This window comes from Sceloporus undulatus, chromosome 1, assembly GCF_019175285.1.
Source record: "Sceloporus undulatus isolate JIND9_A2432 ecotype Alabama chromosome 1, SceUnd_v1.1, whole genome shotgun sequence".
NCBI lineage: Eukaryota > Metazoa > Chordata > Lepidosauria > Squamata > Phrynosomatidae > Sceloporus > Sceloporus undulatus.
The window spans coordinates 108,833,031-108,860,033 of record NC_056522.1 but is presented as its reverse complement, the minus strand read 5'-3'; the positions used below and the strand labels follow the sequence as shown (position 1 = coordinate 108,860,033).

Here is a 27,003-nt window from a genome sequence, read left to right as displayed (position 1 = left end):
ATTGATCTGTTGGCCAGTAATAATATTTGGACAAGGCCAACTCCTGGCGTAGTCTGGGTAAATATAACCTAGCTACAGGCAAAAACAGCAGAGTATAGAAGCAACCCCTCTTCCCAGCTATTGGTATTGGCAGTGCACTGACAACTTTTCACACTTAAAAGAAACAAAAACAGACCATTGATTCAGTGTTCGTAGAGGCTTTTATCTTCAGTTAATATATACAGATATAATATAATACAGCGTGCGCGCGCGCGCACACACACACACACAGAGCACTCTGATTTATAATCAACTTCAAAGTCTGCTTCACAGCTCCAAACCTAATCCGCATACACACAGCAATCAAACACACACTACTGCTTCTGCCATAACTCTCAACCAACTAAACAGTCCAACTGTCAACTCTCAACTGTCACCTGTCAATGAAAATATTCTTCTGTTGGTTAAAGTCATATTACACCAACATTATCTTCTCCCTGAGCAATCCATGATCAGTGTTGGGGAAGCTTGTCTGTTTTGAGGAAACAGACTATAAACCACTGCTATAAAATAACAGAAAACAGCCTCCATTTTGTTTCATGATACTATTCCCTCTCTGGGCACTTCTGCTTCCATTGTGTTTAAGCAATAAAGTGAAATAATTAAATAGTGATGATAATTAAGCAGGGAATACTGATGGTAACTAATAGTGAAAGGCATCTCTTCTGTTGATTAAAAGTCATATTAACAAATTTACAATATCTCTCATTTCTGAATGATGCTGTTCAACCAATCGTTTAAGTAAGAAATACAGCTGATGTAAGTCACATTACCTTTCGATTTTAACAAGACTGAAGTAGGGAGGCCAAGAGCTGACTGGCTTGGAGTCTAGTGGTATCTCCACATCACCACTGCCCAAATTATAAATGTATACCAGGTTGTCACTTTTAATTGCAAGACCCAGATAATTCTTTGTCTAGAGGAGGAATGAATCATACAGTCATCACCATGGTCTCAAGATACATTACAGTAAAAACAACTAATACAATATGAACAGTTGGTGATTATAACACAGAAGTGTTCTAGATTACTGCAGGAAAAGGCAAGAGAAAGAGATAAAGACAGTACTCAATCCTAGACGGAAGGAGGAGCCTGAAAAAACAACAGCTAACTACTCCTGCCTGTCTGGAGCTGAAAAGTTGGAGATATTGCAGCCATCAACACCTTTCAAAAGTGAGACTGTGTATCCTACACATAATCTTATTATGAGTCTCTCCGTTGGAAGGGAGGCTCTCAAGAATAAAAGACATTCTGATCACTAAAACATTCTGCTGATCTATTACTTCCATTTATGTCAATCCTCATAAAGCCCTCCATAATAGGCCACAATGCTAAAGGAGCACATTTATTTAAAGATCTGTCATATTTAATGAACTATTCAGCTAGATGAGCCTATTAAAATATTTAATCAGCTAAAATGGTGGTTCAAATTAATTGGGTAGCATATTTTTAAAAAACTATTATTTTTAATACTAGCACTTATTAGAGACTGTAGATGGCTGGTGACATCTCAGCATTTTCTCTTTTCTTGTTCAACTTTAGAGTGAATGTGACGAATGTGCTTCCAAAGTGGTTCAAGTGCTTGAAAAATGTTATGTGTGTCTCTCATTTTTATCACAATCTTTCTTAGGGAGCATTTTTTTATAAGTATATGTCAGCATGAAAAATTAGTCATTTACTATTTAAAACAGATTCAATTTTTGCAATTTCTTTTCAGACAGTGTCAAAATTCATACACTGATCAAATCAACACAACACATTTAGAAAAATTAAATCTGCAAAATAATTACTGAAAATGAAACAGCAGTTAAATACATAATAATTTAGTTTTGTATTTATTTACTCTTATTCTTTTTTCAAAGGTACATAAGGATAGAATTTATATTCTGAAACATTTTAGGCTCAATAAAATGTCACAAGCAGTTGAGACTGGCCTCTGCCTCCAATCATCTGTATCTTTCCTCTTCATACTGTAATGAAATAACCATTATCATTCCTGTAATAGATTCTAATTTTGAATTACCAGATGATGTATTGCTGGGTAAAAACAAGAGTGTGAGTACTTGTTTTAATTTTTTTTAAAAAACTGAGATTGCCATCAGAAATACTGGATTACTGAGAAGGCTAATGACTAAGCCAGTGCTCAATTTTTCTGGTACCCATTTTTGCCATTTCCACTTGCCTATGGGGTTCAGCAAATAGTCAAGAAATGTCTACAATCTTTGTATATATTATACCTGACTTCACCAGAAAATTCTCTGTCCTTACTCTTCTTCAAAAGCAGTTCTACTTCATTTCATTACAATACTGATTATCTTAAATGCTTTGTATTTTATTATACAGTTGTCCCTTCTAATTTGTGCACTTGGAGTCCGTGGTCTTGCTTTTTGTGATGGCAAGGCAGGGAGGGATTAAAATGGTGTGTACTTTGAATATATGCTAATTTCTATTTTCACGGGGGGGGGGGAGGGGGGGCTGGAACTCCCCTGCAAAAATGGAGGGATGACTGTATATTCAAAGGCTGCCTGTTACCCGGAGTTTGTAATGAAGTATTCAGGACATCATTTACTAATGGTGCTGTATAAAGATGTTTTTCTAGGTGGCATGGGGAGATGTGATACTTAGAATAATTTATATAATAACAATAAACACTCAGGCTGCATCTGCACTGCAGAAATAATGCAGCTTGACACTGCTTTAAGTGCCATGCTCAGTGCAATGGATTTCAAGGATTTGAAGATTTGTGAGATATTTAGCCTTCTCTATCAGAGAGCTCTGATACCGTAACAAATCACAAATCCTAGGATTCCATAGGATAGAGCTATGGCAGTTAAAGTAGTGTCAAACTGAATTACTTCTGCAGTGCAGATACAGCCTTAATCTTTACGATCTCTGAACTTGAAGGCTTGAGATATATCCCCATCTATCTATCTTGATAGCATTCAAATGTTAAGTGCTAATCTTCAGTGCAAACTGGCATTGATTTGTCCAGTATATCTGGTGTTCATGGAAAAATGTTTGGAAATGTGGTTGTGTCATAGAAGATCAGACTCACATTGAGATAGGTGACAACATTTGCTAGTTGAAGAGCCTGATGAGTGGCAAGAAGAATGAAGGCAATAGAAAAAAAGTGAAAGCTTAGCTCAAGATAATCTGAAAGCCATTAATTCTCATTAAGTTACTATACATACAGAAATATAGTTATATTGATGAAAAAAAATCAAATTGTACCATTTCTAAAGCCACCATTATTTATAACAGTATATTTTCTTCTTCTAAAAAACTTACATTTTTGCTTCCTAGATAAAGAATGAACTGATCCTGAGGTGCTGATTGCTCTGGATTCTCCTTGTGAAGCATTATATATAAAGACAAAGACGTGAAAGCTTTTAAGTCTTCTGTGATTGCTTGGGGATTGACTTCAACAGCTGAATGACCTTCAAAGGACATTGAGACCTGAACCTGGAGGTCGAAATGTATGTTAGGGTTATCATTGGATGTGTAGATCAGGAGGGTTTTCCCCCATGCATAATGCTCTAGGAACAACTCCACCTACATAGCAGCATGATATATAGCAGGCAAGATGCATTTGGCTTGACTGCTCATACGCTCATGAAAAAAGGAGAGGAATAAAAATAATCTAGAATATATAAGTATGTAGAGAGATTTTGTAGCACCTTTGAGACTAACTGAAAGAAAGGCGTTGGCAGCATGAACTTTTGTAGACTTCCTCAGATGCATTCAGACCAAATGCATCTGAGGAAGTAGACTTAAGTCTATGAAAGCACATGCTGCCAACTTCTTTCTTTCATTTAGTCTCAAAGCTGCTACATACTAATTCCACAGACTAACACTGGTATATCTTTGAATTCTAGAATATATAATTTATTAATATATTTGCATACACCATTCTGGAAGGAGACAAAAAAAATGTTTGGGAATGAATGAATTTGGTAAAATATGGAATATAATCATAGAGTGGTCTGGATATGCTCAGAACTCTCCTAGCAAAGGGGCAGGAGGGAGGAAATGAGGGAGTTGAGTAGAAGTCAATTTTGCTGCTTCCTTCCCTGCTGAATCCATTGCCCTCATGATATCTGGAGTTTAGGAAAAAACCCTGGTACCATCTCAGAGTTTTTTCTCATATAATGGGATCTTGATTCCTGTCCCAGTCTCTTCCAGCAGCAGGTTCTGTAGAACTGGATTTATTCCCACAAATAATTTTGTCTCACATTTACATGCTCAGCTGCATTAATACTAAACTGTTCAACTGATGTCATTCAGGACCATGTCAAAAACATTTATTTATTTATTTGTGAGTACAGTGGACCCTCCATATTGGTAGGGGTTTGGTTCCCAACTCCCCATGGATTCCAAAACCCATGGATGATCATGTCCTACATTATTCAAGTTGGCAATGTGACTGTGCGTGCTTTAGTGTGTGTGTGTGTTTGTATGCATATAAACCACCACCACTGAATAGTATGGAGCATGGCAATCCATGGGTGCTCAAATTCGTGGATCCAAAGCTCACTGATACTTGTGAAAACTTCAGTTAGGCAATCTTTGTTGTTGTAAGCTGCCCTGAAGGCTCTCCTGAGCTGCATGGTGGATTGTAAATGCTTAAATAAATAAGGATGGCAAACACTGTGGTAGTTTTCAATAAGTAAGTTTAAACAACTTTTCAATCAGATTTTTCCACACTTTGTCTCATGCTTTCAAGAAAGGTGTAATGGTACTGAGAATTGATTGATGAATTCCATATGTTTTGGACTTCCAAAATTCTGCAACAAGATGTATTAATACAATGTATAGGCTGTTTAGTATTCAGACTTACAGCTATAACACCAAGGTTTATTACAGCTAATGCCCATACTTCAAAAGGAGTAAGTTAACACGTTTGAATTCAGGAGATTTTGAGAATATAGGTCATCAGGGACTCATTAGTATAGTCAGTGAAATTTTCCCTTCACCACTTTTACCTTGTTTGCTACACTCCTTGTCTGTGCAATGAGCTCTCGGACCCTCTGGATGCTGGCTGAGACATTATTTGCTGGCTGCTTCTGTTCTACTGTACGCAGCTTATCTAGCAACTGTGGGACAACTTCTGTGAGGCGCTTCACTAGTGGTGAAAAGTAAATGAGAGTGAGGAGATTTGGCTGAAAAAAGTTACTTCTTGGACTATAAATTGCAGAACCCCCTAGCCACCATGATGCCTCCCAGAATGTCCCAGGGTATGTTGCTTGGGGGATCCTTGGAATTGTAGTCTTTAAAAAATAGCTTTTCCAAAATTAGATCAATAATATAGACCAAGAGTTGGTAATTTCATTTTCTCAGAGATTGACAGTTGCTAAACATATTTCTTAAATTGCAAGCCAAAAATGCAATGAATTTATTACTTCAAAGGAGTAGAGAAAAAGCAATCCTATATAATTGCATCAGTAAAGATCTGATACTTTTTATAAACCACCATTTTCAATCATTTTATTGAAATTGCTTCAGTTTTAGAGCCTGTGGAATACTAGTTTGAGTGCAGGAGACCAGGGTGTGCACGCCATGGAAAACCACTGGATGACAATAGGCCTGTCACATGCTCTTAGCCTGAGAGACTCAATGGTAAACACTCTCTGAACAAGAAAACCCTGTGAAAGGTTTGCCGTAAATCAGAAATTACTTGAAGACACATAGAAGCATATCTCAATTTTACAATATCTTGGCATCCTGACTGTACCTAAAAACAGTGCTGTACAGTATATATTCAAACACTTGCTCAGTGTAGCTATTAATGATTTATAGTTGCTATTCTGAGGTCCTCGGTGTCAGACAAATTGTTTAAAGAAGTCAGGCAAGCTATTCAAATCTCTTGATTTGTAATCAGTTCATTACAGAATCATATGCTGCCCCAGCAAAGGATTGGTGATAAGCATCTATAACAGCATCCAGGGAATTCAAGGTACCACTTGTTCAATACTTCCCATCACTATACCTGTATCCCTTGTTGTGACTGTGGCCCGTTCATAAGCTGCTCTTTCAGGTTTGAAGTTCCTCAGATCTTGGGACCATTTGGTCAGATTATCAGCCATTGGACCAGTAGTCTGAGTTACTGCTGCAGCAGTATTTAGAGCTTGATTAATAATGACTTTAAGCTGCTCCAAACGCTGTCTTGCATTCTCTAAAAAACAAACATAGGAGTGATTCTTAAAAACCAGTAAAAAGAGATTGAATATATTATATCAACAGTCAAAATATTCTGGTGAGGAAACCATGGAAATACTTATTTTTTTTTGTATTATTACATTTTAATTTCACTTTTCCATTAAAAAAAGACAGCTAACAAACATAACTAAAAACAAATTACAAGTGAATTAAGCAATAAAACCATGATAATAAGTGAAGATATTAAAACAACCATAATTAAAATCAACAAACATGAAAACAACTTAAAAAGCTAGTTTGAACATATTGATCTTTAAATTTGTTCTGAAAGCAGCCAAAGATGGGAACTGATTGCAATTTTATAACAGCTTTTTAAAAAGCAGGCTTTTTGCAATATGGGGGCATGGCAGAATGGTGGTGCCATGCTGGCTGTGATGTGGACATGGGCTTCTCCTTCCCAAAAGCCCATGCATCTTTGTGCAGGCTCTGGGAAGGGCGGGAAATGCCAGCCAATAGAATCAAAGTTATTGTCTGGCATGTGGGACTTGAGGGAAATTGCTGACAATTTTCACTTAGGGCTGGTGCTCAGGTATTTAACTAAGCTTCCCAGTGGGAACTAAGCTTCTCATTCAGAGCCTAGCAAGCAACTTGGGTATGCCTTTAGCCCATGAGAAAATGGAGGCTCCCATTTATTTGGGGATACAGCTCGGTTTGTGGAATGTCATATCTGCCTGAAGCAAAGTTGACAGCCTTGGTAGAGCAAATTGGGGCTATATTAGAAAAACAATAAAGCAAGGAGGTGCATATTAAGTTACATCACCTTAATTTTGCATGCAGGGACCATGGTTGGGGTCAAAGTCCGACATCATCACTTTCGGATCTCCAAGGGTATACAGGAAGATCTATAGGCATGGTTGGACTTCCTGGAGCCTAACAATGGGGTGTCTCTCTGGCTGGAGATGTTGGAGCTCAGAATAGATTTGCAAGTTCATTCGGATGCATCAGGATGAGCGGAATTGGGGAGTTATTTTCAAGACCATTGGTGGGTGCAACACTGGCCAGAGTTGTGGGCAGGAACAGGCATTATCTGTAACTTCACTTTTTTTAGAATTCTTTCCAATTTTGGTGGCAGCCTCTATTTGGACATAACAAAAGGGTGTGTCTTTGGAGTGATAATCAGGTAGTGGTGAATAATCAGGTAGTGGACCTGCACAAGTCTGGACTGCCTGGGCAAGGTCAAAAGGCATATAGTGGGTCTAGAAAGACATTTTCCTAGCATGATACTTATTTGGTCAGACATTGTGGAATGAACCAAATGTTGACTAAGGCCACTGGCAAATGGGTTGTTGCCATGGGCAAGAGATGGACTCATCACTGTGATGTATCCTTCAAGCCAGGGGCCCTGTATCAGATAATGGCACATATTGGAATGGGGACTAAACAAGTGGTTGTAGGCAGTGCACAATGAATTGTGTAATAGGTTGGTGGAACAGGGGTAGGGAGCAGGGCCTTCCCTACTGTCTTTCTGGCATTTTGGCATGGCATCCTGATCCAGACATATGGTATTTGGGAAATTTGTTGGGTCAACAAATATTAGAGATATTGGGGCTGTGGAGGTGTGGGCAGCAGGAGGAATGTCCTGTTGGGAGGGTGCTTGCTTCACCACACCTCTAGTGATAGAGAAACCACCCAGGTGGAATCCTGCGGGTGTCATTCTTTGGGTTGTCCAGTTGGTTCTCAGCACAGGCTCATCAACCAACAGATGGGTCGACTGAGTCCTGGCTCCAATCAGATGATAACGTCAACTTTTTGTGCAGCTGCAATCAATAACATTGTGGCCTTACTTTTCTCCACTAAAGTATCTTGTGTATTTTATTGTCATTGGAGCTAGAATTGTTTCTTGGATTTGTAAACCACTGTTGAAGCACAGAATCTAACAGCCTGCTCTTATCCCTGGTTGTTTAGAAGCAAAATTCCATTTGTTTGGGATGTTTCCCCTCACCCCTGAAAACATACATGCAGTACATAATGTAGCCTATTAAATGTGTATAGGGTTAAATTGTAAGTAACTGGTTTATTCTGACATGGAATTAGCCTCTTTCAGCAGCCACTCAAAGGAGACTGAGATGATAGTAAGAATATTTCTTTAATTTATTATTTCACTTCTATCTGACCTTTCAGAATACAAATAAATATATCTGTGGAAGACAAACTAACTTAACACTCAAGTAGGCTCCCCCCTTCCAGATCCTACTTGACATCATCACTAAAAAGGATCTGTAGTATAAGTAGATTAAAATGTTCAGTATTTATATCCTTACCTTGCTCTGAAGCCTCTATTTTTGTAATGGCTTTCATCAAATGGCCTTTAAGATGATTCTTCCTGGCAAGAGTCCCATTAACACGTCGCTCTGTGTCTGCAACAGCTAAATCATCTGTAAAATATAAGAAATGAAATATAAGGAACAATTCTTCTACTGTGTGTGACTTAACAAAGATGGCATCTTGGCTTGATGTTAAAAGCATGAAAAGGTCACTCTTCTATATATTTAACTGGCACTAAGCACCACACTGTTCATTTAGGACCTATACAATGGCATATATAGTAGTTGAGTTTCTGGTAGAATGAATTTCTTGCAGTGGAGTTCTATGCATCTCTACTGTAAAGTAAGCCCCAGTGCATTCAGCTGGGGCATGTATGTTTTTAATTGTAGCCCCTGTGCATGTATTTATTTGATTGCAGCCTGTGTCCTTTGGGAGCCCTTGTGGGCTGGGAGGTGATAAAGAAATACTTTAAATAATAAATACAGTTGGTCCACAACATTCGTGGCTTTGACACTGACAGTTTTGATTATTTGTGAGATCATGGCTGCATGTGCAACTATCCCAGCAAGAAAGGTGCAGAGGAAGAAGAGTAGCACGCACACAATTTTTCTGGTTGCTCCCTCCCATCCTTTTAAATGGCTTGTGCATGGGGAGGTTATTCGATTTCCCCCAACATTCGCGGGGGTCTTTCACCCATAACCCCTGCAAATGTCAAGGGCCGACTATATATAAATGTAGTTGGCCCTCTATATCCATGGATTCTGCACGCACAGATTCAACCATCTATGGCTTGAAAATATTAAGGTATCTGGATTTTCCTGAAAGATTCCCCCCCTCGCTTAAAATCAAAACAGGAAGCTGATATCCACTTGTGATAGGTGACAATACATATATTTTACAGCAATAAAACATTAGAAATGGGGAAAACATTGCCTTCTGCCTCTGGCAGGTGGAAAGTAACAATCCTTCTTGTTTTATATTGGAGTAAAAATAGTACCAACACCTCACAAATTGTATATATAGCTTGGTAATAGGATAGACATTAGTTGCTGTGTTAATCCCAGAGAACAACAAGATATAATATGTATACAATAATGTGTGTTTATCAGATCAGCTTCTGTTGGGTTTGATACATTAAATAATTTGAATTGCAATATTCTTAGTAGGTGGTGATGATTAATTCTGTCATGTCCACATTTTTCTTTTTTATGATGTTCTCTTTCTGTATACAGAGATATTGTAATTCCTGAGAAGTATCTGAATCCAAGGAAAATATTGTATTTACTAGCATATGCTGTCTGTTGCTGTTCTCTTGCTTGCTTGAGAAGTTTTTTGCTTTCCTCTTTATGGTAAATGATCTGGGTGTCGATTCCAACAACAGCCTATAAATTGATTTCAGAAAGAGCATTAGAAAAAGATTCACAAAAATGGGCAGCTTGGAATACTCCTAGATAAAACTTTTATCATGCAACTACCCTATCTTATTCACAGAATTTGTCTGAGGAGGGGTTCAGATCCACTTGTTCAGATCCACTTGTTACACTCCTTGTTTTTTTCCTTAAGTACATATTTTGCTTTCTATAAATAAACTATTACAAAAGAGAAGACAGAATAGCGTCTTTTGATTGGTTGTACTAGGAGTCCTCTATCTGGAAGCACAGACTGCTGAATTTTATATCTGTCTATCAGAGATACCCAGGGTCTTTATGTCTGGAAATGTTGCAGTAGGAGCACACAGTTTTTGTGTGTGCAAGTGATTCCTCATTGGTATTTATGGAGATTGTATATGGCTACCTTGTGCACAGAAATGCCATGGATCTCTGACACACAGCCTTTCACAAGGCTCCTCTGTTTTACAGAAAGGACTAAGGCTGTTTCTACACTGCAGAATTAATGTAGTTTGACACCGCTTTAATTACCATGGCTCAATGCTACGGAATTCGGGGATGTATAGTTTTGTGAGATATTTACCCTTCTCAGTCAGAGAGTTTTGAGGCCACAACAAACTACATATCCCAGGGTTCTATAAGATGGAGTAGAGATGCCATGGCAGTTAAGTATGGTGTCAAATTGCATTAATTCTGCAGTGTGGCAAAAGCTTTAGATTCAGTGGAGACTGAAAGAAAGGAAGGAAGGAAGGAAGGAGTGAAGGGATAGGTAAATGTCCCCCAGATACACCTCTGGAAGATAAAGGGACCCTCCACAACAGAATGGGAGGAGGCATTGCAGGCTGCAAAGCAAAACTACCAAGGCAAATCACTCCTGTCTTACTTTAGAAGAGCCATCCAGGGAGTGGAGTTCCACTCACAGATAGTTTGGATTCAATCACATTAATCTTTCACATATGCAGAAATTATATAAATATTGAGTGAAGACTAGAATGTTATTCCAAAACTGAATTGCTCAGAGACTGCAGCTGAACTGATTTGGCTTTGGTGCAATGTGTTTGGTATATGGCATACTAATTAGAGATGCCATGCAGAGTGAGTATAGGCTGTCTTCAGACATCACAAAAAGCAGTTTACATGGTCTGGTATGCATGGAGTGGTTTGACTATCTAAGAGAAGTTTTCCTGTATATATCCCATGAACAGGCCAGCAGGAATAAAGTAGAGATTGGTCAAGTCTAGCATCCTATTGCCCACAACTGTTAAACAAATACCTCTGAGAAACCCCAAAACAGCCATGAAAGCACCAGCCATATATCTCCGTTGGCAAATAGAAGGTAGGAAAGAGGAATCTGGACATAGCAAGTTGTTATCTTTGGTTTTTTGTAATCACTGCACTATCACACGTATACAACATTTGAAGGCACAATGTAATTACTTTGGAATACGGCTGCAAGAGTATTTTGTTATTCTTAAGGAAATTATATAGAATTTTTTTTTGATACAAGAATTTTTAGAAGGTACAAATTTGCTTTATCTCAAGGACATAAAGATAAAATCATAAAGATAATAAAACATTAGTTAGCATACTTACATCACTAATGATACTTACATCACTGACTCGTTCTGTAGTGTTTAATGCAAAGACAGACATTTGATTGGCTTCATTAATATAATTTATGATATTTTCATGGACATTGGAAGCATTTAATGCTTTTTGTACTAATCCATTTGTATCTATACCATGCAAGGTCCTGTGACAGGGAAAGAAGAGGAGGGAAATGGCACGAGTTAACAATATCATTGAAGATATCACTGAATATCACTGTTAATTGTGTAATTAGCAAAACTGAATGAAGTAACAAAGACATGGGTGTTGCTGTACGGCTTTTGGAATGCACAAAGTTCAATTTCAGCAAAGCTTGCATGATTTTAAAAAAATGGTAGCACGTGCTCCCTTCCCTTATGTGGGGGATCTGTTCCAGACACCCTCCTCCACGTAAGGGGGAAAACATGTATACTCGCGTCCCATTGAAAATAATGGGGCACATGCATGCACCACCACATGGTGTGTGTGCCATGGGTGCATGTGCCATTCACCACATTGTCCCCACGGCTTCAGCATATGCTGAAAGCCGCAGATGGGGAGCCTGCCGATGGTGTGGGCTCACTGTAACTTTGTAAACATTTGTATAATATAAAACCTTAACGAAACAGTAAATTATGAATAAGCAGGTTTTTACTCTTCCAGCCTCATCTTCAGTATGGACCATCTCCTGGAACCAATTTCTAAGTATAAGCCACTGAAACTACTCTCTCCTCACCCATTTCTGGTTATAATATCAATCAATCAAATTTTTATTTCAGCCAACAGGCCATTAACGATAATATATATATAAAACATGTAAAACATGTAAAACATTTGAAACATTTAAAACATTAAAATGCATGAGCTTGTTAAAATAAAACCGTGAAATAGATATTCATAATGTGCTCATAGAGTAAACATTTATATGTATACAAAAAACACTCTCAAATATATTAGTTGATACTGAACCTTGAACTCAAAACCTAGGTGAATATTTGTTTGGATGTACCAGATGCAAAATACAAAAGACAAAGCTGTTCATTTAATTAACTCATGGTCTCATGTGTTTTAACAGCAGAGAAAAGAAACTTAGCCACTGTTTCCGTTTTGCTTTTCTTAGCATCATTCAACAGGTATTCCATGTACCAACTGTTTGGTCTACCCGGGAACTTGAGCAAAAGGGGAGAAATTAATCTAGACCTCTCAACTGGTTATAATAGTGGAATGCAGTTCATCCATCTTTAACTTAGAACTGCTCTTGTTTCATAGAATCATAGAGTTGGAAGAGACAACAAGGGCCAGCCAGTCCAAACCCCTGCCATGCAGGAAATCTCAATCAAAACATCCCCAACAGATGGCCATCCAGCCTCTGTTTAAAGACCTCCATGGAAGGAGACTCCACTACACTCCTAGGGAGTTTGTTCCACTGTTGAACAGCCCTTACTGTCAGGAAGTTCCTCTAATGTTGAGGTGGGATCTCTTCTCCTGTAGCTTGCATCCATTGCTCTGGGTCCTAGTCTCTGGAGCAGCAGAAAACAAGCTTGCTCCCTCCTCAATATGACATCCAAATATTTAAACATGGCTATCATATCACCTCTTAACCTTCTCTTCTCCAGGCTAAAATTACCAGCTCCCTAAGTCGTTCCCCATAGGGCATAGTTTCCAGACCCTTCACCATTTTAGTTGCCCTCCTTTGGACATGCTCCATTTTCTAAATGTTCTTTTTGAATTGTGGTGCCCAGAACTGGACACAATATTCCAGGTGGGGCCTGACCAGAGCAGAATAGAGTGGCACTATTACTTCCCTTGATCTAGACACTATACTTTTATTAATGCAGCCTAAAATTGCATTGGCCTTTTTAGCTGCCTCATCGCACTGTTGACTCATGTTCAACTTGTGGTCTATTTGGACTCCTAGATCCCTTTCACACGTAGTTTCATTCAGCCAGGTGTTCCCCATCCTATATCTGTGCATTTCATTTTTCCGCCCTAAGTGCAGTACTTTACATTTCTCCGTGCTGAATTTCATTTTGTTAGCTTTGGCCCAGCTTTCTACTCTATTCAGGTCATTTTGATATAATCCTTATGATATAATCTAAAGTGCTATTTAAATGCTACAAATTGCAATTATTGTGATGTTCATTTGCTTCTTGATCAACGTATCATTTTAATAACACTGGGCAACAACAAATCAATCAGAAGGTGTTTTTTTTTTAATCCAGTTAATTTGAATGGCAGGGTTAATTGGAACCTTAATTATTTCCCACTAAGATCAACGCCCAGAGGATCTAAAAAAAGGCAGGTGTGGACAATGTTGGGAGAGGGAGGATGCCAAGATTTTCTCCACACCTGACACCACTGTGATCTTCATTCCCTCTGTCCAATGTCTGATGAGAAACACCAAGGTCCAGAGGTATAAGAAAGGCAGGTGAGATTGGGGGAGAAAGGACACCAGCCCTCACTGCATCTGGAGACCACCACAGCCCAGAAGGCCTGAGAGAGAATAGATCCAAAGGGAGGGATACTTGGGAGGTGAGGAAGTAAGAAGGAGAGCACTGGATGAGAAATAAGAGAACATGAGGGGAGTTATGTGGATTGGAAGGGGGGGAAAGGAGGTGATCTGGAATAAATTCTAAGGTGGCTGGAAAACAACTACAGTGGTGCCTCGGGTTACGAAATTAATTCGTTCCGCCGCGGCGTTCGTAACCTGATTTTTTTCGTAACCCGAAAAAGCCATAGGCGCTAGCGCTGGAAAGCCGCGTTTCATGCGGAAAAGCGCCGAAAAGCACCAAATTTTTTTTCGTAAGCCGAAAAAAAAAACACGTAACCCGGAACAGTTTTTTCCTATGGGATTTTTTCGTATCCCGGAAATTTCGTAAGGCGGTGCTTTCGTATCCCGGGGTACCACTGTACTGGGATTGCCAGCAGTAGTGGTGAGAGACACTGATGGAGGATCTTTTTGATACTTAAGCAGTGACATCATAGCTAACTTGCGTTAGCAGTTTGCACAGGGAGGCAAAGGTGAACTTTCTTGTGATAACCTTTCACCAAGAAAACCCTAAAATGAGGCAATCCAAAAAAGACCAAGCAATAGGAACAAGGCACAAGCAGAGATCTAAATAGGCAGAACAGAGGGCAAGTACAAACAGAGAATGGCCAAAGACACAACACAGCTAAACAAGATGGAAAGCCATGCAGCATGCACATTTAAAAATGAAAAGAAGATCTGGAGCTGTGCCACACATGCAATAGGTACAGTGGGCCCTTCCCTTACATGGGGGATCCGTTCCAGATCCCCCGCCTAAGGGAAATTACAAACAATGGGACGTGTGTTCATGGCACGGTGCGTGCACCATAGGCACACACCATTTGTTTTATTGCCACGCAGCTTCAGCGTATGCTTGAAGCTGTGTATGGTGCACCCACATACAGTCCAGGTGCACTGTATGCATAATGTGAGAAGCATGAGTCAAGGGAAACTAGACATAGTAAAAAAGGAAATGGAACATATAAATGGACAAAGAGGGGATTTTGAGTTGAATAACTACACAATAATTACTCAGGAAATATAAAAGAAAAAAAAAGAACTAGCAATAATAGTGAAGAAAGACAGAAAAATCAGTCAAAGGATATAATATGAAATCTGACCACATCAAGTCACCATGGTTTTAGAGAAATGGAGCAGGAAATCCCAGATGTGCAAACTAGATTTAGGAAAGGAAGAAGCACTAGGGACCACATTGCAAACATATGATGGATAATGGAGTGCACCAAAGCACTGATACACTATGCAGGTGGTGCATCACATGTGTGACTGTATGGCCGTTCATACAATGGCATCTGGATGGGAAGAAGGAGGCAATGGAGGTTGCAAGTGGTGTGTTTGTGCAATGGTGTGCATGCCTAGTGGGAAGGTGACAAAAATATAACCGCACATTGTGGCTTAATGCTGCATGGTGCAGACAATCTGTGCATGTTTGTCTACCTTGGGAGTGGGCCATGCAGACAGTGGGGTTCCAACCTGCTTTCAGAAAACCGAGAATCAAGCTGCCTTTTCCTGGCCATCTGCTCCGGCCCTCTATTGAGGCTATTGTATTTTGGCCACATCATGAAAAGGAATGAATAATTAGAAAAGACAATAATGCTAGAAAAGGTAAAAAGCAGCAGAAAGAGAGGAAGTCCACATGCCTGATGGTTAATCTTGACTAAGGAGGCTGTGGACGTGAGACTGCAGGATCTGAGTGGAGTAGATGTAGACAGGGAGTCTTGGAGATGTGTTGCCATCAGTCAGGATCAACTCGAGGGTAGTTAACAACAAGATTAATGGGGTGGGGGTTAAGTGTGCTTCTCACTGGTTGGATTGCCCTGATTTCTTGAAAATTTAGACCACTGTCTGCTATAATAATTATATATTTTTTACCTGTCTAGCTCATCTGCACGAACGTGAAGATCCTCTGCATACTCCATTGCCCTTTGCACCAAGTCATCATCAAATCTTGAGAGGTTTGCAATTTTGTCCTGTAGTTGTATCTTAGCACCATCTATTTCTGCATAGAACCCAGATGCATTCTGACAAAAGAAAAAGAGTAAGATTGTTTTTTAAATTAGTATAGAATTTTTAAAGGAGTAATGCTTTGTTTATTTAATTTCTAATATCAGTAGCTAAAGCTGATTGTTATTAAATATGGTCAATGTTAATTGTAGGTTCTATCACCCAGTTCTAGGTAGTATTAACCATAGTTAAAGCTGGTACTCATGTGATATTTCATTCTGTTTAAGGCTACTGGAGGAATATATCCTTCACATAGGAATTTACCTTGATTGCCTCATTTAATTCAAAGTTGATTTGGACTGGTACGTTTAAAATATCTTTAGCCATTACCAAGGTATTGTTAACGTTGATAATCTGTTCTATCAGTTTTTCTTGTTGCTTCTGTGAGGGAAAACAAAACAAATGTTTATCAACAACAACAACAATGTTTATTGATTAGTCAGCTGACCATATCAACAATAAAATAAAATACCAAAATGCATAGACAGATAAAACAATCAAATGTTTATTAGAAACATTAAATACATTCCAAACAGTACTGTGGTCTTTGAGCTTATTATATTGGTTCCCTTGATCCATACAGAAACTGATAACACACACTGATAAACTTTTTTCTGTCCCAAGTACCCATCTTTCTGAAACTAGTATGGAAGTAATAAATATATTACAGGCCTATTTCCAAAAGAATATAGAAAAGCGGATTTAAAAGGCAATGAGTTAACCAGAAAGATAGTTAGTACCCTTGTTCAACCATTATTCTTGAGGCAAAGCTTCTTACAAAAAATATGTTTGAATGACACCAACAGAACACTGAAACTTCTTCAATGTGTAGATTGCCACCACCTAACAGTCGTCATCATTTTCTTATACATCGCGCCATACGCAGGGGCACTATACACATCTTCAAGCTTACGCTGAAGCTGTGCGACAGTAAAATATATGGGGTGTGAGCATATGCGGAATTCCTCTTATGTGGGGGGATCCAGAACGGATCCCCCCACATAAGGGAAGGGTCCACTGTATTTGTTTTATATTGGATTGGAAGATGGCCTTTTTTCTTCTTGTACTGAAATTCATGCAGTTTTAATACATATTCCTAGTCTGGTTATTTGTTTTCACAGTTTACTTAATTTATGCCACATTTCTAATGTATTAAAGAGTTAGACTAAAACACAATTTGGTATATTTTTTCAGTTATGTGTACTGTAGCTCTTCTTACGTATATTGTTTGTGCATACTTTACCTCTAAAAAATGACCTATAAGTCTTGTAAATGTACAGGTGTTTAAGGTGAGGTATGCCTTTTTTGTGCAACAAGTCTCAGGTGGCCCAAAATGTTCCTTTCATTGAAACTGCTGAGTCTAAGCGCTTTCCAAATCTAACTAGAACTCTCTGTTTGTAAATCCTGTTAATTTTTAAAATTTAGACAGAGATGTGCAATTTTGTTTTTTTATCCTCGGTGGTCCCATGCAATGTACACACAGATCCATCCTTGTTATTCTATTTCCTTGGCAGGAGGAAGTGGACATGCTTCTTTTCATCTCCTGTCCAGTATTATTGATACAGTTTGCTCTTACTCCGCAAGGGAAAAACAATTTGCATGAGGATCCCTGGAGAAGTGAGTAAAAGCCCCTTCCTCTACCCCATTCACCAGTGATCTTGATAGAGATCACTCTACTTGCTACAAGTACCAGCAGGAAAACAGCCCACTGTATGACATTGGGATGGGGGGGGGGGGGGAATTTGGTAATGACAGAGGATCAGAAGGCCAATGCTTAAGTCCCTAGAGATCACATATGATCTGTACCCCACAAGCTTTGTGGCATGCAGTTCCTGAGCTATTATTAGCATAATGCATTTCAGATAAGGAATCAGGAGATACTTTGTGACAGCAACAAAATACAAGAGTTCCAATACTGCCAGAAGTCACTGGCTTTTTTTTTCTTGGTGGGGGAACACCCATCCTATTGTTCATAATAGGATGAAAATCTTCCTTGTTTATTCACTGTACTTGCCATATTAAAAATGACATATAAACACATAAAATAATTTTGAAATAGCTTACAAACTCTTCCTTTTTTTACATAGTTCTCTGAAACAATTTGAGAGAGACTTGGCTATAAACATTAAAATGAATGAATGAATGAATAAATAAATAAATAAAGTGAACACACATAGAGACACGGCATGCACGTGCACACAAACACACACACCATTCAATAACTGATGTCCTCTCTGTAGTTTATAGTAAAAATTAAAAACCATTAGAAGTAGTAAACTCTTTCATGATGAACTCTGAAAACAGCTTGCTGCAGAGTGGTACCTCATGCTCTTGGAGTTTGGCTGTGCTTTCCTTATTCATAGCTTCTGTTTTGCGAATAAAATCAGCAGCTTGGTCCAGGGCTTCTTGCAGGTCTGTGAGTTTGGTACTGTGCTCTGCAAGCTGGGTCAGTATGTCAGGGATCAGAGACCTGGTTTCATTATGTCTCTGCTGCCACTGTTCAACTTGTCTTAGCACTAAGAGAAGAAGCAGCTGATTAACCTTTGTGAATTGCTTTGCAAAAGAACTGAAGACAAGCTTCAGGATGTTAATATTGTCACATAACTTTCCACATTATAAAAGATGGCCAAGATCTTGTGTTGGGAAATGTAAGGTAAAATTCTACTGTGGCAGAACTTTCAAACATCTCTCCCTCCTCCTGCAGGACTCACCTTCCTCCTCAGCTCCCACCTCTGCTTCACAGCCACGTAGGCTGGGAGAGAACACTAAGACACATCTGGCTATGTGATTATAGCCAGAGGAACAATGATGATATTTTCTTCCAGAATATCTGGAGCGTCCCTGGACATTAAAGCTGCCTTCATCATTGTCAGGTTGAGAAGTAGTTGCATACCCAGATGCTTTTCAGCCATTCCCCATTCTTCACTGGTTACTACCTGTTGGGGGGAAGGTGGGTTGCCAGTGGTTTTGGTCATTGCACAAGGGAAGATGAGAATTCTAATCTTTGAATTTGGATGCCTGTTGATATTATGTGACAGATCACAACTCCAGGTTGACACACAGACACTCCCTGTATTTAGTATTTGGGGGGCCTAAATACTCTACAGGCACAAGATCCTATCTGACCTTGGAAATTAAGAAGTCCTGGTTATCATTTGGATGGGAGATCACCAATGAATACCAGGTGCTGTAGGCTATATTTCAGAGGAAGGAACTGGCAAAACATCTCAATATTCCTTGCCTAAGAAAATCCTGTGAAATGCATGGAGTCACCATAAGTCTGCAGGTGACTTCAAGGCACATATATACACAAGGTGGCTCCACCACCAGATAAGCAAATTTGTTCTAATTTGGGTTCAGATCTGTATTTATGTGACAGATTTTTTCTATAAATCCTCAAATTAACAACTCCTAGATGAGAGTTAAAAGGAAAGCAGTAAAAAAGTTTGCTGAATAACAAGGTTCAAACACCAAGCAAGCGAACTGTTTCTGTACTTATTTTGATGTAATAACTTGTTTTAATATGAATTTAGCAATTTCCCCCCTCAGAAACATCATCACCAGTTACTCTATCTGAATCTGCCACCTTCCCTGTAACTCTATTGGTTGTCTCCTCTGTATTTGCTCACTTCTTGATCTCATCTTTATCTCTATCTGCCCCCTTCTCTTGTCTGTTTCTATTTTGTTCTCTCCCTTGATCTCTCTGCCCTCTTTCCTTATCTGACCCTATCTGACAATTGAACAGTGAAACCTTTCTTTTTATAGTCTTTCCCCTTACATCCCTCTATAGCATTCCAAGGGCTGTCTCTGGTCATATTTATCATGCTTCTGATCTGCTCTAGTTTTCAATAGGCACACCCCCTTTCTTATTCTGGACCATGATTGCTTAAGGTGGCATCTCTTAGAGGACTTGCACTCATAAGGACTTGCACTCAGGAAAAGGGTACTTCTCCTTTTATGTGTGCAACTCCCCCTCTGAAAAACTCTTGTTCATAGTGAAAACTAAGCCTTGTTTATCTTGTATGAGATGAAACCCCCCTCATTAATAAAGACCTTCCTTTTTAATAGCTATTCTTTTCACCATGTAAGAGAAAATCTCTCTTTTTCAGTCCTGACGAGCACACTCAGTGAGACATATGTAATCAATCTTACATATGTGGTTTTGATACTTATGTTTCCAAATGAGTTTTTTTCACTCAGATTGCAGCTAAAAATGGAATGCATGGAATGCTCCTAATTGTGTATTTGAGTGTATGGAATCCTGAGATTTGTAGTTTGTTGTGGCACCGAAGCTCTCTGACAGAGCAGACCAAATATCTCACCAAACTACAGTACCAGAATTCCATAGCACTGAACCATGGCAGTTAAAGTGGTGTCAAACTAGATTATTTCTGCAGTGTGGATGCAGCCATGGATACCAAATATCCCTGTACTCTTCAATGTCTCTGCCAAATGAGACCATCTTATAAGACCAAGCATTCTTATCAAGGAGAATCACATAAGAAAAAGAAAAAAAAATCTTCTGAACTTTTACTGCAATAAGTTCTTGAAGTTTCTTTCTTTCTGATGTTTTTTCTTCTTAAATTTTTGAGGTTGACATAACCAGCTCAACTTCAATGTTTGAGATTTTTTTATTATTCCATATTGTGAACAGGCTCACTAGTTAGTCTCTTCAACTTTACACTCTTTGACAGTGAGCTAATCTTCAGTGTTGTGAAGGATCTCCATTTACCCCAGAAAATGAGCTGACCCTTGCTTCCGGAGATACCTCGATCCAGGCAAGTTTATGGTTGGGGGGAGAGGGAGATTAATGGTGACAGCTGATGGGCTCTAAAGTATTTTCACTGAAATGACAGTGCTTAGAGCTGAGGAAAAAACAACAGTTATGTGGGTCCAAAACCAGATCAAGCCACAAATCTCCCTGGAAACCAAAATGACAAAACTGAGGCTATTGTACTTTGGACACATCATGAGAAAGCACCACTCATTGGAAAAAAACAATAACACTAGGAAAGGTGGAGGAAAGTAGAAAGAGAGGAAGGCCGCATGCTAGAAGGATGGACTTTATTAGGGAGGTCATGGCTATCAGTTTGCAGGAACTAAGCAGAATAGCAGAGGACAGGGAATCTTGGAGATGTCTCATTCATGGGGTCACCATGGGTTGGGATCTACTAGACGGCAGTTAACAGCAAAGAACAAGAAAGGAGATCTGCTGGAAGACCTGAGGAAAAGGAGGCCAGAGTTGGTGGTAAGGATGTTCTGCTAGAAAGTTATGGTGAAATTTTAACTAGAATAAAAGCCCAGTGTTGGAAGGTTCAAGATATCTGATCAGAGGGAGATTCTGCAAATAGTCACCCAAAGAGATAAACCTTGAAGCCAAGGCCATAGGAGAATCTGAAGGCAGAAGAGAACTGTTGTACAGCGCGCCCACGCCATACGCGGCCTTGAGCATACGCGATCAAGCCACGGGGCGCACGCGGGGCGGAAGGGGCGGCACGTCCCATTCAATTGAATGGGCGCGCACACCTGTTGTGCCCTGCGCGCACCCACGCTGCCATGCCGCCACGCACGAGCCCCATTGTTTCCAATGGGGCTCGAGCATAGGCGGAATTCGCCTTACGCGGAGGGATCTGGAATGGATCCCCCGCGTAAAGCGAGGACGGACTGTATAGGATCTGTTTCTGAGATGAAGGATCTCCATGAGGAAAGGTGGGGTGGAATTTAGGGGATTCTGAGGGAAAATTTTAAAGACCTGTGGGTCTGCATTTTTCAATATGAAACTTCCTACCCATTTCTGTACTAGACTGTATGACAAAAGGAGCACTCACAGTCCTGTGCTGCTTCAGACTCTTCGCCTGCAAGTTGCATTTGAATGGTGAATGGTTTGCGGACTCTGATTTCCTTCAGCATCTCTTCTGCTACCTTAAGCTTCTGAATGATATCTTCGGGTCTCAGATCATGCTCAACCCCATAATATTCCACCTTGCTGCTGATTTCTGTGGACAAACAAAACACAGGCACATGGAGGAACAATGAAGCAAGGTAACAATGCAATGTACTACATATGTTATCTGGAATCATGGCTGGCTGATGTTTTTCTACATATTTTTAATGCTGTGTTTTCTGACATCACTCCTCCTCAAACTCTTGCATGTATTCTTTCCAGAGCCTTGAAAAAAAATGTGGTTTTGAACTACAACTCCCAATATCCTCCAACCAGAATGGCCACTTTGGTAGTGAAAAAAGTAACCCTTACTAACACCAAGCTTTTCCAGGGCACCCAACTTGTCAAAAATTATAACTTTTTTTTTGCTTTTGCCTGGACCATGCAAGCAGCCTGATGATACCCTCCATGCTATATATTCAATTATTTGGTGGAAATGGAAATATTAACAGGTATTTATGGCATAAAGTTCATTTTAAATCTGATATTATATCATGCAGGATTTGTAGGTCATCAATCGTTACAAAGAAACTAAAAATATACAGTGATGGCTGATAGTTGGTGGCATCCAGGTTAGTAGAGCAGTGAATCTAGGTTTTCATTTGAACTGTAATGCAGCTGTATGAGATGTGGAATCCTAACCTAAGAATAGGTTCAGTGTTTTGGATACTTCCTTTAAAATTCAGACTAAAACCTGAAACAGATTCACCACCCCAGCAACATGGGAGCCACCAGATGGGTAATCATTATTTGTGTGCGTCTTCTGTATTGACTTTATCACACCGTCAAGAAAGACGCGAGCATAGAGGGATGCTCCTGTGAATTATCACATGACATTGTGATTGTCCCATGATTATCTTGTGAATAAAGAGGAATTCTAGCACCGGTTTTTATTCCCGGGATTTTTCTGCAAATAAAAACCAGTGCTAGACTTCCTCTTTATTCATGGGATAATCGTGGGATAATTGTCATGTTGATGTCTGTGGAATTATTCTTATGTGTTCTGTCTCAATTGATAAGCTCATTTGAATAAATAGTATTTTTATGGATAAAGCAAGAAGATTAGTCATTCATCATCCACTACTGAATTACAACGGGTGACTCATTTTCAGTTACTTTTTCAGCATCCACCTTTCATGAAAATATTTCATTAATTTATTGTGGTCACACTCCATTAAAAGAATCCAGACTTACATCTTTTTGCTTTGTCTTGTGTGATAACATCCCAGGGAGGAAATGAACCATGGCTATTATATGAGCAGACTTTGCCTTTAATTAATCACATTACATTACTTGTTTGTTATTGTTACTGTGTGCCTTTAAATTTTTAAGCAGATTTCCATAGCATTGAGCCACGGCAGTTAAAGCAGTATCAAACTGCATTAATTCTGCAGTGTAGATGCAGCCTAAGAAGCATTGCACTAGAATTCAATGGGATTTACTCTCAGGTAGAGGTATATAAGATTAGGCAGCAATTGTTCTCCCCAGAGACAGCAATTGCACCACAATTAAATGATATACTGAGGAAGTTATGGTTTGGTTCTAGCCAAGGATCTGTGCTGCTTCTTCTGCTCTTCTCTGAGAGTACAAAGCAACACACACTCCTGGAAATGCCTGAACCTTCATTTGCAGTTGTGGCTGCTAGTGAAAAACACTTTTAAATCTTCTGCCAGGATTTGAAAAATAAGTGAGTGGGGAAAAAAGTATGCCTTTTCACTATCTTTTTTTTAGGGGGGGGGGGTTGGTACAAAAATGTTTGCCTATTCTGAATGTGAAATGAAGTACTGCTTTCATATTTGAACTGGATTTCACCAAAACTAGTTTGCTACAAGGCAATGTAAATTTGCTATGTAAATTAGCTTGGATCATATAGTAAGGATGAAGGATGAGTTTTTGTTTTTTGTTGTTGTCATTTATTACTTTTTAATAGCACTAGAAAAGATCAGAAAATGGACAGGCGGAAACATTCAGCCAAAAATGTATTTTAAGGAGTGGTATTTTATCAGCTAAAATCATTATGGTGAACCACTGATTTCATATTTTCTGTTCAGGAATATGAACTTTCAGTACAACCCTATTTAAATTATTTGTATGCTTCTTATTAGGTGCCGAGTATATGAAATAGCACTCAGTGTAGTTTGAATAAAAACTGAGGTGTTTTCCCATCAAACTCTTGAATAGGGTCAACTTTAACTTAACTTTAGCTATGTTAAGCAGTGTTTTCCCCCCACTAAGTACACTAACCTGTGAGGAAAGTGAGTGTGACATAGTGGTTTGAGCGCTGGACTACATCTTTGGAGATTGGGGTTCAAATAGTACACTAACCTATGAGGAAAGTGAGTGTGACATAGTGGTTTGGACACTGGACTACAGCTTTGGAGATCAGGATTCAAATCCTTGTTTAGCCATGGAATCCTACTGGGTGACCTTGGGCAAATCACATTCTCTCAGTCTCAGAGGAATGCAAAGACAAACCCCGTCTGAATAGTTCTTGCCAAGAGAACCTCATGATAGATTTGCTTTAAGTCACCATAAGTCAGAAATGACTTGAAGGCACACAGCAACAACAACAGCAACGAGAACTAGAAGAAGATTCTATGGGGCTTAACAGATTTAAGGGCTCAACAGATGGCCCCAAAGGAGCAGCTTCCCATTGCCCTTTTCAGTGCTAGATCAGGGCGACGGCAACCGCACCCTGATGCCCCGATACAGTGCTTTGCCGGTGCTAAAAAGAACGGCAAAATGCCACTCCTTTTAGTACCTGCAAAAGGTGCCCTTTGTGCTGTGGTGGCGGCTTTTCAGCACTCCTTTGGTGTAGCATTTAGAAATGCTGTGCCAAAGGAGCACCGTGACACCCCTTGCCATGTGGTTGGGTATGCAGCGTGACACCTGCATCAGGGTAGTGTTTGGGTGTGCAGTGTGTAGACACCACATCCCCATTCTGCCCCGATGCTGGTGTTAAACACTGGTCTGTTTAGCCCCTTGGTCTGCTAAAAGTTGTCTAACAGTACTTAGGCATTTCCCCCCTGCTTTTGAAAAGCAATGAATCCCATAATTCTGATGCACAGCTGTTTGGCAAGCTTTCCTGCAATACCTCACTGTAGTCATCTTCCAGTTGCTCTTGTAAAGGATGCTGATGCTTTGTTCCAACACAAACAGGAAGCTTTATCCTTTTCCCATCTATACAGATGGCAGGAGACATTGTGAAACTAATATATGTAGTCTGTGTGGCCAGTTTCCTTTTCCTAGCACAAAAATATCCCAGGGGTGATCTTCAGCACTCCAAAATAGATGGAAGATGATTAAGGGAAACAGGAGGAGAGGTGTGTTTTCTTGGTTTTGCCAGGGCTATATGGCTACTGTCATAGGTGGATATTACAATGGCACACTGGGAGAGAGGGAAGTTGGCCCATTCAGTTGAGCACAATCTGTTACTATATGCACCTAAAATAAAATTTGATGAATTATCTGTTAATAGTTGGTTGATTAATGTCAGGAAACAGGTTCTTTGATCTGGGAATGTTATAAACTGGAAGCTGTAATATGGAGAATTTTTATAGCCTCATCTATACTCCAATAGTTTAGCAATCGAGAACTCACTTAACTGAATTGGGAATAACTGCTTATGTCTTTGTGGGAATCCTGGACTTGAATTAGGGCTCTTCTAATTTTATATGCTATGTATTATAGATAGTTGATTCAGAGCTTGGAAAACTACTTTTTGGGCCACATCTCCCCAAATCAATGGCCATTTGCTGTGCTAACTGGGGGATTCCTGGAGCTGTACCTCCCTGCAAGCTCTGTCTAGGGTTGCATCTACACTGGCCTATTTAATCCAGGGCCAGCCTAGAACATTATTGTCATGAGCCAGTTGTCAACTTCTCCAGGTGAATGGCAGCCTCAAAGGAGGACATGCAAATGCAAGCACATTGGGAGCTCATCAGGGCATGACAGAGGAGGGCATGAATAAGAGACAGCTGGCTCCAGTCTTTTTAAGGAGGGCAGGCCAACACCAGAAACAACATGTGTGAGTGTGTGTGTCGTCAGCCCCTATCTCTGTGATCTGCACCTCAGACCCCACACTTTGCTGTTTATCTGGACTCCTTGATTCCTGGACTGTTTGACCTTGCTGTTTGCTGGATTCCTGATTCTTGTCTACACTTCTGCTACACCCTCCTGAAAAAGCAAGCTTTCTGGAACAGTGAAGCTGTCTCAGTTTATCTGCCTTCAAACAACTCTGCATTCTGTTACCTAGCAACAGGACAATAATGCTCCAGATTGGCCCTGGACCTATTATGATGGCGACCAAACACAGCATCTTGAATTATGTGAGACACCATATTGTTGTGCACACAGGCCAGCTGGCCAATCCCGTTTTTGGAGCTGTTGCCGCCACTTTTTCATGGGCAGGAGTCCTGTGTAAAGCCTGCCTAGTGTGTTGCCACTTCTGCTAAGGTCAGAAACAGTTATCTGGACATGTGATCAACAAGGAGATGTCAGCAGAAGTGGTGATGCATCAGGCAGGCTTTACACAAAGCTCCTGTCTGTGATAAAGGAGAAACAGCTCCAAAAACAGGCCATGCCCTTTCCCTGCACAGTTCAGCATGGGGAAGGGGGCTGGTGTGGTTCTTGGCTAAATCAGACCTGATCCATCTATCTCATAAATAATAGAATCATAGAGTTGGAAGAGACTATAAGGGCCATCCAGTCCAACCCCCTGCCATGCAGGAAATCTCAATTAAAGCATCCCCAACAGATGGCCATCCAGCCTCTATTTAAAGACCCTCAAGGAAGGAGACTCCACCACACTCTGATGGAGTGTGTTCCACTGTCGAACAGACCTTACTGTCAGGAAGTTCCTCCTAATCTTGAGGTGAAATCTCTTTTCCTGTAGTTTGCATCCATTGTTCCAGGTCCTGTTCTCTGGAGCAGCAGAAAACAAGCTGGCTCCCTCCTCAATATGACACCTCTTCATATATTTAAACAGGGCTATCATATCGCCTCTTAACCTT

At 39.8% G+C, this 27,003-nt stretch overlaps 1 protein-coding gene across 1 annotated transcript in view; it reads right to left on the bottom strand.

Moving 5' to 3' along the window:
* LAMA4 (laminin subunit alpha 4) overlaps positions 1 to 27,003 on the bottom strand; it is a 141,370-nt gene that overhangs the window by 47,276 nt on the left and 67,091 nt on the right. Inside the window, exons 10-20 of the mRNA XM_042441753.1 lie at positions 21,876 to 22,043; positions 18,370 to 18,563; positions 16,312 to 16,428; positions 15,916 to 16,064; positions 11,520 to 11,661; positions 9,806 to 9,902; positions 8,517 to 8,630; positions 6,026 to 6,211; positions 5,022 to 5,161; positions 3,328 to 3,501; positions 813 to 955 (exon numbers count right to left, since the gene is read on the bottom strand). Coding sequence (XP_042297687.1) covers positions 813 to 955; positions 3,328 to 3,501; positions 5,022 to 5,161; positions 6,026 to 6,211; positions 8,517 to 8,630; positions 9,806 to 9,902; positions 11,520 to 11,661; positions 15,916 to 16,064; positions 16,312 to 16,428; positions 18,370 to 18,563; positions 21,876 to 22,043 — 1,624 coding nt within the window. The remainder of the gene's footprint in view (positions 1 to 812; positions 956 to 3,327; positions 3,502 to 5,021; positions 5,162 to 6,025; positions 6,212 to 8,516; positions 8,631 to 9,805; positions 9,903 to 11,519; positions 11,662 to 15,915; positions 16,065 to 16,311; positions 16,429 to 18,369; positions 18,564 to 21,875; positions 22,044 to 27,003) is intronic.